The 13,989-nt window shown below is 47.7% G+C and overlaps 1 protein-coding gene across 1 annotated transcript in view; it reads right to left on the bottom strand.

The window, feature by feature from the left end:
* Positions 1 to 4,231: 4,231 nt before the first annotated feature.
* LOC144735531 (E3 SUMO-protein ligase ZBED1-like) overlaps positions 4,232 to 13,989 on the bottom strand; it is a 10,442-nt gene continuing 684 nt past the window's right edge. Inside the window, exons 2-3 of the mRNA XM_078617947.1 lie at positions 12,251 to 12,731; positions 4,232 to 11,756 (exon numbers count right to left, since the gene is read on the bottom strand). Of these exons, the coding sequence (XP_078474073.1) occupies positions 10,271 to 11,756; positions 12,251 to 12,731 (1,967 nt within the window). The 3' untranslated portion in view covers positions 4,232 to 10,270. The remainder of the gene's footprint in view (positions 11,757 to 12,250; positions 12,732 to 13,989) is intronic.

Here is a 13,989-nt window from a genome sequence, read left to right as displayed (position 1 = left end):
AGCAGAGGTTGGCAACCCTTCGAAGAAGAGACATTTTTTGTTGTTTTTGTCTTTGACCAAAATAGTTTGAGAGCCGCATCACACGCAGAGTTACCTGTGCACGCAAACATCACGCACTGCAGAGCAACCTGTATATGCGTCAGAGGTCGCAAACGGGTTTTGATTCCTTATCCGTACCCGGCCGCACCAGGGTCGCAAACGGGTACCCGTACCCAGGCAGGTACGGGTAGCCGGGTATCGGGTAGGGTACGGGTATCGGGTACCCGGTTGCGACCTCTGATATGCGTACCTAACTCGTTCGTAAGTAGACGAGTCCCTATATACTCTGTACATACATCGCTCCCGACTGCGACCACAGGAACGTCTGGAAAACGTTGTCCTCAGACTCTAGCGAGGGGATTTCTGGGTAATCACACGGAATATCATCGCCACCGCTGTTCAGTTCAAATGATCCGATGCTGCCGCTGCTACGCTTTGAGTGGTGCACAAACACATGAACAGAAACTTAACACATTCGTTTCAATAATCACAATGTGTGTGTGGCTTTGTACAGGAACAATAATCGGCGTTTAGGGCAACCACCCTTATTCATAGCATATACGCATTGGTTGGTAAAAAAAAAGGATACTAAACCATTTTTTTTATTCTACCAGGTAATGTCCCACTGCGCTAAGTAGCAGCTCTTTTTCAGAAGCGAACCGGCTATCACAAATGATAGCCGCTCATCAAAGTGGCGGCTTTTCATCATCACCACGTGAACATTTATAGCAGCAACCAAATAATATAAACGCGTGACGTTGATTCTAAATGCGGAGGGGAAACCCGGAGAAAAATCCACGCGACCACGGGGAGAGAGAGACACGCAATCGAAATATACAGGGGAAATCGTCAGGGTAGGCATCGAACCCACGACCTCCTGTATACCAGGTGAGGTAGTTAACATCTCCTAGCCACCGTGATGATGAGAGAGACGCAGACTCCAATTCTACAGCAGCGGGCATCGTCAGGGTCGGGATCGAACCCACGACCTCCTGTACACCAGGCGAGGTAGTTAACATCTCCTAGCCACCGTGATGATGATGATGAGAGAGACGCAAACTCAAATAGACAGCAGCAGGTGTCGTCAGGGTCGGGATCGAACCCACGACCTCCTGCACACCAGGCGAGGTAGTCAACATATCCTAGCCACCGTGATGATGATGAGAGAGACACACACAGACGCCAAATCTACAGCAGCAGGCATCGTCAGGGTCGGGATCGAACCCACGACCTCCTGCGTACCAGGCGAGGTAGTCAACATCTCTTAGCGAACGCGACCAGGTAACAGAATTGCATGGATTTATCTGCACTGCTTTGCACCGCCTGCAAACGTGTGACAATCGTCAACATCGGCAATAAAACAAAATCATCACTCACGAGAGTGAAAGAGCGGTCGGGTGATGTAAATCAGTGACGGACCCGAGCACCGCGGGCTCCCGGCGTCGGGTTCCCCCCCCCCCCCCCCCGGGTAGGTGGACGAAAGTTGGGCAGCGAATCCAGGCGAGCCCGAGGCTCGAGGCCCAACTACCGCGCGGTGTCTCAAACTGGTTTGCTCAGCGGCGAACAGAAGCGAAACGATGTGGCAGCTTCAAGCTCTGCAAGAGGTGGGGGGCTTTAGTTAATGCAAGGGTAGATGTGGTGCTACTTTCGTTAGTTCGGGGCGGACATACTTCACCATAAATAACCAGACGCCAGAAGCTACAGGGCCAACAGCCTGCCGCTTGTTGCTATAGACCCTGCCCGGTTGACCACGCCCACAACCAACCACGTGGTCCGTCTGGGGGTATGGGGCCGCCCATAAATGACGTCACGCGATTTTGAAGATTTTTTTGAGCCCCCCCTCCATCGTTGACAGTGTTAGTCTATGGGCAGTGTGAGTGTATGGGCAGTGTTAGTCTATGGGCAGTGTGAGTGTATTGGCAGTGTTAGTCTATGGGCAGTGTGAGTGTATGGGCAGTATTAGTCTGTGGGCAGTGTTAGTCTATGAATGTTAGTCTATGGGCAGTGTTAGTCTATGGGCAATGTTAGTCTATGAGAAGTGTTAGTCTATGAGCAGTGTTAGTCTATGGGCAGTGTTAGTCTATGGGCAGTGTTAGTCTATGAGAAGTGTTAGTCTATGAGCAGTGTTAGTCTATGAATGTTAGTCTATGGGCAGTGTTAGTCTATGAATGTTAGTCTATGGGCAGTGTTAGTCTATGGGCAATGTTAGTCTATGGGCAGTGTTAGACTATGGGCAGTGTTAGTCTATGAATGTTAGTCTATGGGCAGTGTTAGTCTATGGGCAGTGTTAGTCTATGAGAAGTGTTAGTCTATGAGCAGTGTTAGTCTATGGGCAGTGTTAGTCTATGGGCAGTGTTAGTCTATGAGAAGTGTTAGTCTATGAGCAGTGTTAGTCTATGGGCAGTGTTAGTCTATGAATGTTAGTCTATGGGCAGTGTTAGTCTATGAATGTTAGTCTATGGGCAGTGTTAGTCTATGGGCAATGTTAGTCTATGGGCAGTGTTAGACTATGGGCAGTGTTAGTCTATGAATGTTAGTCTATGGGCAGTGTTAGTCTATGGGCAGTGTTAGTCTATGAATGTTAGTCTATGGGCAGTGTTAGTCTATGGGCAGTGTTAGTCTATGAATGTTAGTCTATGGGCAGTGTTAGTCTATGGGCAGTGTTAGTCTATGAGCAATGTTAGTCTATGGGGAATGTTAGTCTATGGGCAGTGTTTGTCTATGGGCAATGTGATGATGTCGCTTCCTTCGTATTGTGTATCGAGGGCATTGCCTCATTACGCGGTGTGCACGGTCTCTGGTCTGGATGACCACAGTGATGGCACCGCTACTACAACTGGAGAGAGTTTGTCATTTGTGCATCAGCTATCATCCGCATCTGCTGCTGTATGATTTGTGCAGTGGCTGATGCGATTTAGGGTGGACCATGGAGCAGCTTCGTGGAAGATCAAACCCCAGGGGATCTTCTGCGTTGGCTCTTTCACTGATGAAATAAGATGATAACTCATAACAATTTAAGAAAAACAAATCAATAACCAATATCTATAGTTAACAAAAAAATTATTGAACATTTGAATACAAATACTACTTCTGGCCACTTAGCCATTACCAAGAAAATGAGGTTACAGATATTTCATCATAAGCAATTAAAACCAACACGATTGTATATTTTTTTTACAAATAAGAACACGTCAACAAACATGTCAAATACTACCCAAGCTGGTCACGAGCATTTCAGCCAATGGTTGGGCAGTTGACATTCTCACAGTTGTACATCAACCGTTCAAGCAAACGTGGCCATTTTTCTTTTTACAAACAACAAACATGATGGCGGGCCTCTGCAAGTTAACGATCGTCAATATCATTCTACCGGCGGCTATGACGATGGCCGCACTGTGGTCGCGTCGATTTGGACAAAAAGAAAATGTACAGGAAGACGGAAAACTCTCGCAGAGCAAATCTCTTGCAGGTAGGAGCTGCGGACGAGTCTATGGGCAGTGTTAGTCTATGAATGTTAGTCTATGGGCAGTGTTTGTCTGAGCAATCTTAGTCTATGGGCAGTGTTAGTATATCGGCAGTGTTAGTCTATGGGCAATGTTAGTCTATGGGCAGTGTTAGTCTATGGGCAGTTAGTCTATGGGCAGTGTTAGTCTATGAGCAGTGTTAGTCTATGGGCAGTGTTAGTCTATGGGCAGTGTTAGTCTATGAATGTTAGTCTATGGGCAGTGTTAGTCTGAGCAATTTTCTTGTTGTTGTCGTCCGGCGAGATGCAGAGCAACAGCTCCAATCTCACATTCAGGTGGTAAAGCCACAGACCACCGTGTCAGCAGCAACAGTAGCGGAGTAGTGTATCATCAACATCATCATCGTCGCTGTGATGATGTCTCTTCCTTCGTATTTGTGTATCGAGGGCATTGCCTCATTACGCGGTGTGTACGGTCTCTGGTCTGGATGACCACAGTGATGGCACCGCTACTACAACTGGAGAGAGTTTGTCATTTTCTATTTGTGCATCAGCTATCATCCGCATCTGCTGCTGTATGCTTTGTGCAGTGGCTGATGCGATTTAGGGTGGACCATGGAGCAGCTTCGTGGAAGATCAAACCCCAGGGGATCTTCTGCGTTGGCTCTTTCACTATTGAAAGAAGATAACTCATAACAATGTAAGAAAAACAAACCAAGCACCAATATCTATAGTTAACAAAAATTTATTGAACATTTGAATACAAATACTACTTCTGGCCACTTAGCCATTACCAAGAAAATGAGGTTACAGATATTTCATCATAAGCAATTAAAACCAACACGATTGTATATTTGTTTTTTTACAAATAAGAACACGTCAACAAACATGTCAAATACTACCCAAGCTGGTCACGAGCATTTCAGCCAATGGCTGGGCAGTTGACATTCTCACAGTTGTACATCAACCGTTCAAGCAAACGTGGCCATTTTTCTTTTTACAAACAACAAACATGATGGCGGGCCTCTGCAAGTTAACGATCGTCAATATCGTTCTACCGGCGGCTATGAAGATCGCCGCACTGTGGTCGCGTCGATTTGGCCAAAAAGAAAATGTACAGGAAGACGGAAAACTCTCGCAGAGCGAATCTCTTACAGGTAGAAGCTGCGGACGAGCCAAAACAAATAAGAGGCCCATTGCGGTGAGGCGAAATCTTCGAGAGGCGAATTGCATCATGGGATGACGGAGCCGTATACAGGCGACAAAGAAGTGGGGACATTAATTGCACACGCAATTGGAGCCAGAGAAAATATACAACAAAAGATAACGTGTTTAAAATGGTCAGTCTTCAAAAGTAAAGTCAATCACGACATTGCAACATGTGTCTGTGGTTGTTTTTTGTACATCCCCTTGTGTGCTTTTCCCCGGACATCACATCTGTTTTTTTTTCTCTCTAAATCGAAAGTTTTCCAACTAAGGTTGAAAGCTTTTACGCACCTTAACTGAGTCCATCGATCCGTAAAAAGATTATCCAATACGAGCCAAACTGTAGCATCAAGCCGTGTTGCTAATTTGAACCTGCCATGTAGAAAACTGACCAAAATCGATCAAAACAGATTCCCAAAAGTTCGAGATAACCCAGAGCAAACAGGAATCTCTGATAATGTAGCACTCCACAAGAGGTTTTTGGGTTCTATCGCGTACATATAAATGTGTCGTTAAACCCGTAAACAAAATGTGGCCAATTCGTTACTAGAACAGCACTAACCGCTTGTGTGTTGGGGAATAAACCCACTACAACACTACTCTTTGGTTCTTTCGGTAAAGTCACGGTAGAAAGATAAAATAACAAATTAAATAACAGCATACGACGTTTCGATTGCAACACAAGCAATCATCATCAAGTACAAATGGAAGAGAAAACAAAACCTAGTAAACTTAGAAATAGAATGCAATACAACACAGATAGTCGGCTAACATAACAGTCAACACTCTACCTGGTTGATTACGTTCTTCCAAAGAGAGAGATTTAATCTCTTAAATTTAGCAATCTTTGTTGACTGTTATGTTAGCCGACTCTCTGTGTTGTATTACATTATATTTCTAAGTTTACTAGCTTTTGTTTTCTATTTCATTTATACCTGATGATGATTGCTTGTGTTGCAATCGAAACGTCTTATGCTATTATTTAATTTATTTTCTCTTTCTACCGTGACTTTACCGAAAGAACCAAAGAGTAATTCCTGCGTTAAAAACATTTGTTTTTGTGTGAAGCGCCTTGTACATCAAACGCAGTGGAACAAACTGCAGTCACGAAAGCGCCAAATCAAGTTTTTTTTTCCCACTACAACATTTACAAATACCCTCCAACACGCCGGTGTATTTAAGTGACAAACCTTACTAATTGGCTGTGTCGGTGATGGCGAGTTTAACGACACATTTATATTTACGCGATCTAACCCAAAAACCTCTTATGGATAATATTGATGGCAAAAGCTTATAACGTGTTAAACCAAATTACAGACACTCCTCTACGTACGAACACTAGACTTATGAACTTTCAGAGATAAGAACAAACCCGTCTGTATGTCCAGTTGCCTGTTCAGACCAAGAGTCGTAAGTTCAACCGCTGCGCAATAGATGGCAGTGGTGGCATCTATATCTGCAGAACGTGAAGAACCAGTGGTATCTACATCTGCAGAACGTGAAGAACCAGTGGCATCTACATCTGCAGAATGTGAAGAACCAGTGGCATCTACATCTGCAGAACATGAAGAACCAGTAGCATCTACATGTGCAGGACGTGAAGAACCAGTGGCATCTACATCTGCAGAATATGGAGAACCAGTGGCATCTACATCTGCAGAACGTGAAGAACCAGTGGTATCTACATCTGCAGAATATGGAGAACCAGTGGCATCTACATCTGCAGAACGTGAAGAACCAGTGGCATCTACATCTGCAGAATGTGAAGAACCAGTGGCATCTACATCTGCAGAACGTGAAGAACCAGTGGCATCTACATCTGCAGAACGTGAACCAGTGAAATCTACATGTGCAGAACGTGAAGAACCAGTGCCATCTACATCTACAGAACATGAAGAACCAGCGGCGTCTACATCTACAAGATATTACACAACTTTAAAAGCCATTCCCCGTGTTTAGTGTACATGATGTACAACACGTTTGGAATCGACAGTAGTAAAGATGGACTCGTGAACAAATCGACCTACGAACCACAGACCTCTGGAACTTCATTCGTTCGTAAGTAGAGGAGTCCCTGAATACCAGTTTGTTTTCCTTCCAGGCAGCTACACATTGGCTCCCGTACAGTGAATTAAAAACTTCTGAAAACGAACGCATGTTGGAAAGCTTTCCAATAGGCCATGCATACACACAGTTTTTCCTAACTCGCATAACGTTCGATTTAAAGCTTTCGTGACTGCAGGGATTCATCTTCTTGGTTCTTTCGGTAAAGTCAAGTATAAGGGAAGTAATAAAATAATAAAACATAATAAAATAATTCTCACGACGTTTCGGCCACAACGCAAGCAGCCGTCCTCAGGTGACAGCTGCTTGCGTTGTGGCCGAAACGTCGTGAGAATTATTTAATTATGTTTTATTTTTATTATTTTATTACTTCCCTTCTACGTGACTTTACCGAAAGAACCAAGAAGATCGCATAACGTAATTTTTACTCTTCGCCTATCCCATCAGAGTACGAAATAACAATGACTATGCCCTACAATGGTTCGTCATTGTTCATTTAACTTGGGGCACGAAAAAAACACATTTCATGATTTAATTCTTGCGTTCATAAAAGTAGTTATATACACTCTGCAGAACTGGAATAAGTTAAATTCCCGAATTCAGATTAATCTGAATGACATGATGCGCACACGTAGTTTGTACCACTTGGTTTTCTTTCTTTCATGTGTGGTATTGTGTGTGTGTGTGAAGAATGCATGTTATATAGCATTTGTTACAGCTGAGGCAATACCCCAGATCTGGGCGAAACTTCAATCCCGTATTGAGCGTCGCAGAAGTTTGAAGTCACTGGGGCTGCTGCATGATTTTGTGAAAGATGAGGTTAAAAGTCAATCGCCGTCACTGAATTGTAAAGAGTCGGTGTACGGACCAGAAATTTAAGAGACACTTGGAACACAATTTTAGCTCAAAAGTGTGCAAAAAAACACATGGGACAAACATTTTTTACAATTGAAATGATAAAGAGTCAATCGCATAATCTGTAGGAGTAGCTTCATAAAGACTTAAATCGTTCAAAACGACTAATTGATTTTACACGCTTTACTTTTATTCTTACACATTCAAATTGTTGACTTTGTCGAACTCGAAGAGACCAGGACAACAACAAAGATCCCCCGTGTCACCTTAATAGACTGTTGGGGTAAGTGCTGTTAGCACCTACAAAGGCTGGCACGGCACACGCGGGGGTGGGTGGCCAACACCACGCCCGACCACCTTTGTCTCCCGAGTGGCGATGTTTACACACCGCACCAGGTACTCATTTTGAGGCTGAGTCGATCAAGGGGAGGCTCAGGACCGGTTCAGATAATCGTCGCTGGTGTTGGCCGTGAGCGGGAATCGAACCTGGGTCGCAGAGTTTGTAGCGCAGCGCGCTAACCGCTACACCACCGTTCCCCACACAACAACACAGACACACACACAGACATGATCCCTTCTGTGGACATCACTGCTGGTACTATACATTATGAGCTGCTAAAAATGCACTTTCTTAATTTTTTGTCTAATTTCACATAAAGCTTGAGCTTTAGGCTACAACATCAAGTGTAGCTATTTTACCTTTACGAACTATATTCGTAATTTCACATCTTGTGTATGAGGCTGCCTCTAACTTGATCAATTTGCATAAACCATCGAATTCTGGTCATCATCTTTGCAGAAGCGGCAGCGGTGGCTTTTGGCTACACCGTCTAACAAAGACCGTCATTACCGCATCCCGCGGCGCTTTCCGATGCGCCTCTGCGACCGTCCGGAACGCTCTTCCTTGCGATGTTAGGAAGCCACTGGAGCTATATGCCACTTTTAAATCATCATCTAGATCGACAAACTCATTTCTTTCGAACTGCTTGTTGTTGTTGTTGTTTAGTTCACTGCCCATTCCCCTGAACTTCCGAATAGCGCTACGTACGGTGCGAAAGAAGTTCAACGTACACGCATGCAATTTATTTAATCTACAGCTACAGTTCGGGGAGTAATTGCATAGTTAAGACCTTTAGATAATACTGATGTCACACTTTGTTATATAATTTACCATTAGCCATGTTAATCACGAAAGTATTATTGCCTGCGGAATTCTGTGTGTTACGTTCCTTATCAGATGATCAGTATGGGTAACAAAGATAATGATGACCTGCGCTTGGCAGTAAGACGCATGTTATTGCCTAAGATAACTTACAGATATCCTACAAAATCAATGAAAGATGATCATTTACATTTATTTGCAAGGCGCCTTCCACTAACGTGTCAAGGCGCCTTGTAAGAACAAGGATAAGGGAAGGCCAAGAGAGACAGAGTAAGCTAAATAAACGGACTTACGAGAAGGATGTGGTTTTTAGACGAGACTTTAACAGTATCCACATTTTGATTTAAAGCTTTGGTGACTGCAGGGATTCATATTCTTGGTTCTTTCGGTAAAGTCACGTAGAAGGGAAACAATAAAATAATAAAAATATAAAACAATACAATTCTCACGACGTTTCGACTGCAACACAAGCAATCGTCATCAGGTGTGAAATCCACAGCAAGATAATTTGAAAAAAGTGGCGGTTTTTTCTTAACTTTTTTCAAATTATCTTGCTGTGGATTTCACACCTGATGACGATTGCTTGTGTTGCAGTCGAAACGTCGTGAGAATTTTATTGTTTCATAGTTTTTATTATTCTATTGTTTCCCTTCTACGAGACTTTACCGAAAAGACCAAGAATATAGTATCCACATTGTTGGATAAACGAATTTCCAGCGGAAGGGGAATTCCACAACCGAGGCTCGGCAAGAGAGACATGACCAGCGATGTTGCTGTCCAATGCAGCCAAATCGAACAGCGCGTCTGTCGGAATGTGTTAACCTTCGTCGCCTGATGTCTGAATTTGGACGTAGGCAATAAGGGCGAGGAGAGGATGGTAAAACGAGGAATGCCAATATCGGGACAGCTGGGTTAACGTATGGAAGGCAAAAAGAAAATACAAAAAAAGATTAGTTACCCTTTGAAACCCGGGTGGCAACAGGGGTAACTAAATGGACCATACACTTGGACGCTCGGAGAAAACGAAAATAATGCCATTCATGGAAATGATAAGCTCATGAAAAATACTTCATAGCAAAGCTTCAAACGTGTTGCGGGCAAGCCTGGGTACACGTCATGAGTTGTTTGCATCTTGAAGCGTTGCAAGAGGAGAAATAGCCAAAGTGGCCTTGCCTCACGGCGTGTGGTCGCCAATCCGCACCGTCCGTTCGACGGACGTCCGTGGACGTCCGTGAACGTCCGCGCGCGCCGCACGCACCGCACGCCGCCCTGGGAACGAAAGGCAGTCGAGCATTCGAGCGGCGTGAGAGAAACTGAAACTGTCGTCTCACGGCGAGTCGTCGCCAATCCGCACCGTCCGGACTTCGACGTCGGGTTTCGACGAACGTCCGTGAACGTTCGCGCGCGCACGCACGCACCGCCCCCGGCAATGAAAGGCGGTCGTGCATTCGAGGACGTGAGAAAGAGAGGAAAAAAAAATGTCATCTCAAGTTATTTCCCAGAAACACGAGCCGGTCCACTTCGTCCACCGTAATGTGCGCCCTCCGCGCCGTCACGATGTCCCCGGCCCCGGTGAACACCCACTCGCTGGGAACGCACGTGCCCGGCACCCCGAGGTAGTGCTTCGCCGCCAGCGCCAGCTGTGGGAATTTGAACTCGTGCCCGGCCCACCAATCCAGCGGGTCCTCGTCCAACGCGATGGGCTCTTCCTGCTCGTACAGCTCCATTTCGGCGAGCACTTGGTCGCGCAGGCCGTTGGCGGCGGTCCCCGAGCATCGAACGTCGCCCGCCCGGCCCTCCGCCCCTCCCCGCTTCCTCTCCTCCGCGGGGCTCCCACTGGCGCGCCGGTCCCCCGCGGCGTCCCGCTTGGCCCGCCCGTCGGGCCGGAGCGCTTCGTGCAGCCCGACGGTTTTCCGGACGAGGGAACGGCGGCAGAGGAGCCGCGTGGCGTCGTCCAGGTGGCTTTTGAAGCGCGCGTCGAGCACCGTGCTCTCCTTGAGGAAGTCCTCGACGTCGGCGGCAGCGTGGCGCCTCTCCACGCCGCCGCGCACCGCCTTTTTGACGTCCCGCACCAGCTCGCTGTCGCCCCGCTCGGGCGCCATCGCCTCCACGACGCGCCGCGTGTACGGGTAGACGGTCGACACGGTGGGCCCTTTCTCCTCGCAGAGGGCGCGCGTGACCCACATGACGGGCTCCAGAGCCGCGCACACGTCCTCCGCGTCGGCCAGCGTTTCGTCAACGAGCGGCGGCAGCTCGTGGAAGAGGTCACGGAGGACCTCCTCGGACAGGACGCTCGCGACGATGGCCGGGTACTGCTCGACGTAGCACTCCAGCATCTCGTAGGCGCTGCTCCACCGGCCCGGCGCGTCGACCGCGAGCTCGCGAACCGGCAGGCCGAGCGCCCGTTGCCTGCCGTTGAGGACGAGCATCGCCGCGACGCTCCGGCGGAAGAACCCGACGGTGCGGCGGACCTCGGCCAGGAGGCGAGCCAGCGCCGGCACCTGCAGCCCCCTCTGCGCCGCGCGGTTCAGCGCGTGCGCGAAGCACCCGATGCGGGGCCTCAGCACCGACTCCCGGGGAGCCCCGACGACGGTCCCGGCGGCGGCCCCGGGGCCGTCCGTCACCAGCGGGATGTAACCGTGCGGCCGGTGCAGGTTCCACTCGGCGGCCGTGGCGGCAAGGATGTCGACGACGCGCGCGGCCCCCTCTTGCGCGGCCGCCGGCGGTGGCGGCGGGCCCCCGTCGAGCGGCCGCGTGCGCAGCACGAAGCGCTCCAGCTTCCAGCCGGCGGTGACGAAGTGCGCGGCGACGGTGACGCACCGCTCCGCCGTGCCGGAGGTCCACACCTCGGAGGAGAGCGCCACGGAAGCGGCCCTCTCGAGCTCTTCGTTGACGGCGGAGGCCACTTTGGCGTACAGGTCGGGGATGACGCGCTCGCTGAAGTGCAGCCTCGGAGGCAGCTGGTACCTGCGGGGGGCAACAACGAAAGGGGCCGTTGTTAATCTTTGCACGAGCCCGGTGCCGCTACCCGCCACCGTCGCGCGGCGGCGCTCCGGCCGTTGTCCTCGCCGCGGCTTCGGATCGTTGCGCGGGGCTTTCGGAAGAGCTGCCTCTGCGGCCGTCTGGAACGCTCTCTTTCTTCCGATGTTGAGAAGCCACTGGAGTTGTGCGTTGTTAAATCATCATCATCATCATCTAGGTTTAGAACTGCTTTCTATGTTTAGTTTGTTGTCCTGTCCCCCACACCTCCGATTAGCGCGGTTGGCTACGTACGGTGCTAAAGAACTTCAACACATGAACATACAAGCTGGCCTGGATTGCCGATGAGACCCTGAAAGTTGAAAACCATTTTAGCGTTTGCCTGCTGAAACAAAAGCTGCCGGACATTGGTCACAGCAAAGCCCACGGGGCCGATGGATTACATTTATTTTATTCTGATGATGCAAAGATAATTCACTTACTTCGGTTCGAGGAACTGGATCAGGTCCTGGAACCCGACGTTGTCCACGATGCGAGGCCTCATCTCGAGCGCGAGGAAACGCCCCACCTTCTCGGTGAGCTCCTGCTCCCTCCTCGCCGCCAGCCTCTGCCGCTTGAAGACGGCCGGAACGCCGGGCGGCTGTTCGTGCTCGGGTCTCGCGCCGGGGACGGTGCCCGTGGGTGCGCCGCCGACGCCGAGGTCGTAGCCGCCGCCACCGCCCGAGCCGAAGACGTCCGGGTGCCAGCGCTGCAGGTGCTTCCTCATGTTGGTCGTGTTGTAGTACTTGATCCGCACGTCGCACACGCGGCAGACGGTCACCGTGCGGTCGACGGCGCCCGACTCGGACAGCGGGAAGCCAAAGTGCTCCCAGACGTCCGCCGTGCAGTGCGCCGGGGGCGGCGAGAGCATGGCGTGCACGCTGGTGGAGACGGGCGGCTCGTCGTCCCACTCCAACGTCGTCACTTGAGGATCACAGAGAGACACACAGAGACAGATAGACAGAACATATTCTTAGGTTTTTTCGGTAAAGTAACGTAGGTAAAAAAATTAAAATTAATGAAAGTAAAATAAAAAATAAAATAAAAATCACGACGTTTCGGAGGCAACACAAGCTTCCGTCTTCAGGTGGAACCGTCACAGCACGACTGCTGCATCAAGTGAGAGAAATTCCAAGAAAACAGTCCTTGTATATATACTGGTTGAGGGTGGGAGGAGCTATTATATTAATTTAAATAAAAAAATTTAACCTCCGTGACTTTACCGAAAAAACCTAAGAATATGAATCCTTGCAGTCACGAAAGCTTCAAATCTAAACAGAACATGGGTCATCGTCCCACTCCACTACGGGTTTATACTCACACAAAGCCATAATGACTTTACACCATTGGTACCTCATTTGCCAGTAAAAAATATGATAATTGGTTTTTTACCCTTTTATCTGGCAACAAAACTGACACCTTTTTTTACAAGGAGTCATGTTTGCATAGACCACAATACCTGCAGTCATAATGCAAACAAAAACACAACTCTGATAATGTATGCACTGTCCTCCGAAACGTCGTGATTTAATTGAGTTATTTTCATTTATTACACTGGTCAACACACTTTTTCTGGCATAAGGTATTCCAACGGTTTTAAGGTAATTTTGGGGTGCTGATTCCAAATCTGGCATCAGTTTTGTCTATCACATCAGGTTATTGAGATATCAAATATTGCACATTTTCAATAAAAACTGCGGAAGAAAAATATTAAATAAATGTGGATATCTACATGAAATGATATTATAAACACACTATCCTAAAAATACAGCACCATATTTTAACACTAAAGCAGTCACTGACTCGCAACAACTTGCAATCATAAGTGACAGAGTTAATTTCGGGTAAAATCAATGAAAATGGGGTATGCCGATAGCATGCGATAGAGCAAATCTGAGATCAGATTTGGAATCAGCACCCTGAAATTAGTCTAGAACAGCTGCAAAAGTCCAGACCAGTGTTATTATTTAATTTTATTATTATTTTACCTACCTGACTTTACCGAAAAAACCTAAGAGTATGAATCCTTGCAGTCACGAAAGCTTCAAATCTAGAGTGACGGGTTTATACATGAAATCGATTTAAACATCAATGTCACAATTAAGATAATTTGCATCAACTGTAAATAAACGAGCAGAAGAACCGACTCACGAACCCGTCTATTCGAAAGCTACAAAAGATC

This window comes from Lampetra planeri, chromosome 55 (assembly GCF_965212315.1).
Source record: "Lampetra planeri chromosome 55, kcLamPlan1.2.h2, whole genome shotgun sequence".
In the NCBI taxonomy this organism is placed as follows: domain Eukaryota; kingdom Metazoa; phylum Chordata; class Hyperoartia; order Petromyzontiformes; family Petromyzontidae; genus Lampetra; species Lampetra planeri.
Note: the sequence above shows the minus strand (reverse complement) of the source record. Positions and strands in the feature narration are given on the sequence as shown.